General features: G+C 42.6%; 1 protein-coding gene across 1 annotated transcript; it reads right to left on the bottom strand.

The window, feature by feature from the left end:
• Window positions 1–292: 292 nt before the first annotated feature.
• LOC120367874 (heterogeneous nuclear ribonucleoprotein A1-like) lies at window positions 293–1,603 on the bottom strand. Its single transcript, XM_039479364.2, has one exon. The coding sequence runs from the start codon at window positions 1,525–1,527 to the stop codon at window positions 565–567; it is 963 nt and encodes a 320-aa protein (XP_039335298.1). The 5' UTR covers window positions 1,528–1,603; the 3' UTR covers window positions 293–564.
• Window positions 1,604–4,130: the final 2,527 nt, after the last annotated feature.

The raw sequence follows: 4,130 nt of genomic DNA, 5'->3' as shown, positions 1-4,130 counted from the left end.
GGGAAGAGAATAACAAACAAGGAGCCAACCAAGATTTCTTTTAAACTTCTAAGTTGATATGATGTGGTACTGATAAGAGTGTATATTTTGTATATTTAAAGTGGAGAGTTCTATAAATGTTAATTACATTTACTTGTTCCAGATCTGAGTTCAAGTCCTGAATATCGTTGTTAATTTTCTTTTTTTTTTTTTTTTTAAAAAAAAAAGACATTTATTCAGCGTCACAATCAGACTATTACATTTAGCAATCAACAGCATGGATGCAAAAAAAAAAAAAAAAGAAAAAAGATAAAGAAAAAGAAAAAAATCTACATTAAAACCCTTTGTTGGAATGCTTTACACTTTCCACAGAACAGAAACTAAAATAACCTGTTATACAATTAGTCACAAATACAGTCCTCGAGTTTTTTGCCCATACACATGAGTATTTGTCTAAATCATGTCTTCTTTGTAGCAGCTAGGCCCTGCCACCACTGTGCTTGGCTGAGTTCACAAATCTGTTGTAACCTGTAGCTTCCCTGTCACTTCTCTGGCTCTCCTCTCCTGCTAAGCTTTGTTTCCTCATTAAAATCTTCTGCCACTGCCATAGCTACTGCTGCTACTGGAACCGCCATAGCCACCTTGGTTTCGTGGTTTGGCAAAGTATTGGCCGCCACCACCACAGGGGCCAGAGCTTCTGCCTCCAAAGTTTCCTCCCTTCATGGGTCCAAAATTTGAAGACTGATTGTTGTAACTGCCAAAATCATTGTAGCTTCCACCACCTCCAAAATTGCCTCCATCATTACCAAATCCGTTATAGCCATCCCCACTGCCACCATATCCACCACCACCACGGCTGCCACCAAAGCCACCACGACCACTGAAGTTTCCTCCACGACCAAAGTTGTCATTCCCACCGAAACCACCTCCACGACCACCACCAAAGTTTCCAGAACCACTTCGACCTCTTTGGCTGGATGAAGCACTAGCCATCTCTTGCTTTGACAGAGCTTTCCTAACTTCACAGTTGTGTCCATTCACAGTATGGTATTTCTGAATGACAATCTTATCCACGGAGTCATGGTCATCAAAGGTTACAAAGGCAAAGCCCCTTTTCTTGCCACTGCCTCTGTCAGTCATGATTTCAATCACTTCAATTTTTCCATACTGTTCAAAATAATCTCTTAGGTGATGTTCTTCAGTGTCTTCTTTAATGCCACCAACGAATATTTTTTTCACAGTTAAGTGGGCACCTGGTCTTTGAGAATCTTCTCTTGAGACAGCTCTCTTTGGTTCCACAACTCTTCCATCCACTTTGTGTGGCCTTGCATTCATGGCTGCATCCACCTCCTCCACAGTTGCATACGTGACGAACCCAAAGCCCCTGGAGCGCTTGGTGTTTGGATCTCTCATTACCACACAGTCTGTGAGCGTTCCCCATTGCTCAAAATGGCTCCTCAGGCTCTCATCGGTTGTTTCAAAGCTCAACCCTCCAATGAAGAGCTTCCTCAGCTGCTCCGGCTCTTTAGGAGACTCTGACTTAGACATGATCGCAGGGAGAAGAGAGACTTTAACGATGCTTCTTCGGCGGCGTCCACGGGCAGAAAGCTCATTGTTAATTTTCTGTCTCATTGATCTGTCTAATATGAATGTTGAAGTCTCCCACTATTATTATGTGGGAGTCTAAGTCTCTTTATAAGTCTTGTATGTCTGCGTATTCCTGTATTGGGTGCGTATATATTTAGGATCTTTAGCTCTTCTTGTTGTTGCATTGATCCTTTTATCATTATATAATGTCCTTCTTTGCTTCTTTTGATCTTTGTTGCTTAATTGTAACTTCTGCTTTTTATTTATTTATTTTAGCTCTCTGTTTGGTTGGTAAATCTTTCTCCATCCCTTGTTTGGAGTCTTTGTGTATCCTTGAATGTGAGATGGGTCTGGATGCAGCATACTGATGGGATTTAGTTTTTTATTCAAATTGCCTGTCTTTGGATTGGGGGATTTAGTCAATTTAAATTTAGAATTAATAATAATATATGTGAGTTTAATACTGCCATTAGCTGGCTATTTTGTCCATTAGTTGATGTAAATTCTTCATTATATTGATGCTCTTTTTGATAATTTTTTTAGAAAGGCTGATACTGTTTGTTCCTTTCTATGTGTAGTGGTTCTTTCAGAAGCTCTTGTAAAGCAGGCCTGGTGGTGATGAAATCTCTGAGAGCTTGCTTATTCACAAAAAACTTTATTTTTCCTTCACTTGTGAAGCTTAGTTTGGCTGGATGTGAAATTCTGGGTTGAAAGTTCTTTTCTTTAAGGATGTTGAATATTGGCCCCCACTCTCTTCTGGCTTGTAGGGTTTCTGCTGAGAGATCTGCTGTAAGTCTGATAGGCTTCCCTTTGTGGGTAACCTGACCTTTCTCTCTGGCTGCCCTTAGTATTTTCTCCTTCATTTCAACCCTGGTGAATCTGACGATTATGTGCCTTGGAGTTGCTCTTCTTGAGGAATATCTCTGTGGTGTTCTCTGTATTACCTGAAGTTGAATATTATCCTGCCTTACTAGGCTGGGAAAATTTTCCTGAATAATGTCCTGAAGCGTATTTTCCAGCTTGGATTCATTCTCTTTGTCACATTCAGGTACACCTATCAAGCATAGATTAGGTCTTTTCACATAGTCCCATATTTCTTGGAGACTTTGCTCATTCCTTTTTATCTTTTTTTCTCTAATCTTGTCTTCTTGTTTTATTTCATTGAGTTGGTCTTCGACCTCTGATATCCTTTCTTCTGCTTGATCAATTCGGCTGTTAAAACTTGTGCATACTTCACGAAGTTCTCCTATTGTGTTTTTCAGCTCCATCAATTCACTTATATTCCTCTCTAAATTGTGTATTCTTGTTAACATTTCGTCGAATCTTTTTTCAAAGTTCTTAGTTACTTTAGATTGGGTTAAAACAAGTTCTTTTAATTCACAGAAGTTTCTCATTATCCACATTTTGAAACCTGCTTCTGTAATTGGAACACACTCGTTCTCCATCAAGCCTTGTTCCGTTGCTGATGAGGAACTGTGATCCCCCGCTGAGGGAGAGGCGTTCTGATCTTGGGCATTCTCAGCCTTTTTTGGCCGTTTTCCTCCCTTCATTATAAATTTATCCATCTATGGTCTTTGTATTCACCGTCTTTGTAATTAGGTTTCTGAGTGGACGTCCAACTTACTGATTCTCAGCGCTGAAATCTGAGCAACCCACTGCACTGACCAAATCAGCGGCGTTAAGATTGATGGTGCTAAGCCGGGCGCGGTGGCTCAAGCCTGTAATCCCAGCACTTTCGGAGGCTGAGGCGGGTGGATCACGAGGTCAAGAGATCGAGACCATCCTGGTCAACATGGTGAAACCCCGTCTCTACTAAAAATACAAAAAATTAGCTGGGCATGGTGGCACATGCCTGTAATCCCAGCTACTCAGGAGGCTGAGGCAGGAGAATTGCCTGAACCCAGGAGGCGGAGGTTGCGGTGAGCCGAGATCGTGCCATTGCACTCCAGCCTGGGTAACAAGAGCGAAACTCCGTCTCAAAAAAAAAAAAAAAAAAAAAAAAAGATTGATGGTGCTTTTCTGACTCTGCACCAAGAACTGTCGCTCCAAGGCGCCGGCAAAACCACCTCGCCGGTCACAAGAGTCACGCTGGCGACCTGTGGGGCTCCTCCGCTGGGAATCTCCTGGTGCCTGAGCAACAAGAATTCATGTGAAGGTGTGATCCTCTCATTCTTTGCGCTTTCACTGGGAGCTACAATCCCGAGCTGCTAGTGATCAGCCATCTTGGATCCAATTTAATGTTTCTTTAAAGTTTTTATTGCTGGCCGGGTGTAGGGGCTCACTTGTAATCCCAACACTTTGGGACTCTGAGGTGGGAGGATTTCTTGAGCCCAGAAGTTTGAGACCAGTCTGGGCATCATATTAAGACGCTGTGTTGAGCCGGGCGCGGTGGCTCAAGCCTGTAATCCCAGCACTTTGGGAGGCCGAGGCGGGTGGATCACGAGGTCGAGAGATCGAGACCATCCTGGTCAACATGGTGAAACCCCGTCTCTACTAAAAATACAAAAAATTAGCTGGGCATGGTGGCACGTGCCTGTAATCCCAGCTACTCAGGAGGCTGAGGC

The sequence above is a fragment of the Saimiri boliviensis genome, chromosome 9 (assembly GCF_048565385.1).
Source record: "Saimiri boliviensis isolate mSaiBol1 chromosome 9, mSaiBol1.pri, whole genome shotgun sequence".
NCBI lineage: Eukaryota > Metazoa > Chordata > Mammalia > Primates > Cebidae > Saimiri > Saimiri boliviensis.
This window is presented reverse-complemented; position numbering and strand designations above follow the sequence as displayed.

Coding starts and splice junctions, on each gene's coding strand:
- LOC120367874 (XM_039479364.2), bottom strand. CDS start 1,527: ATGTCTAAGTCAGAGTCTCCTAAAGAGCCGGAGCAGCTGAGGAAGCTC.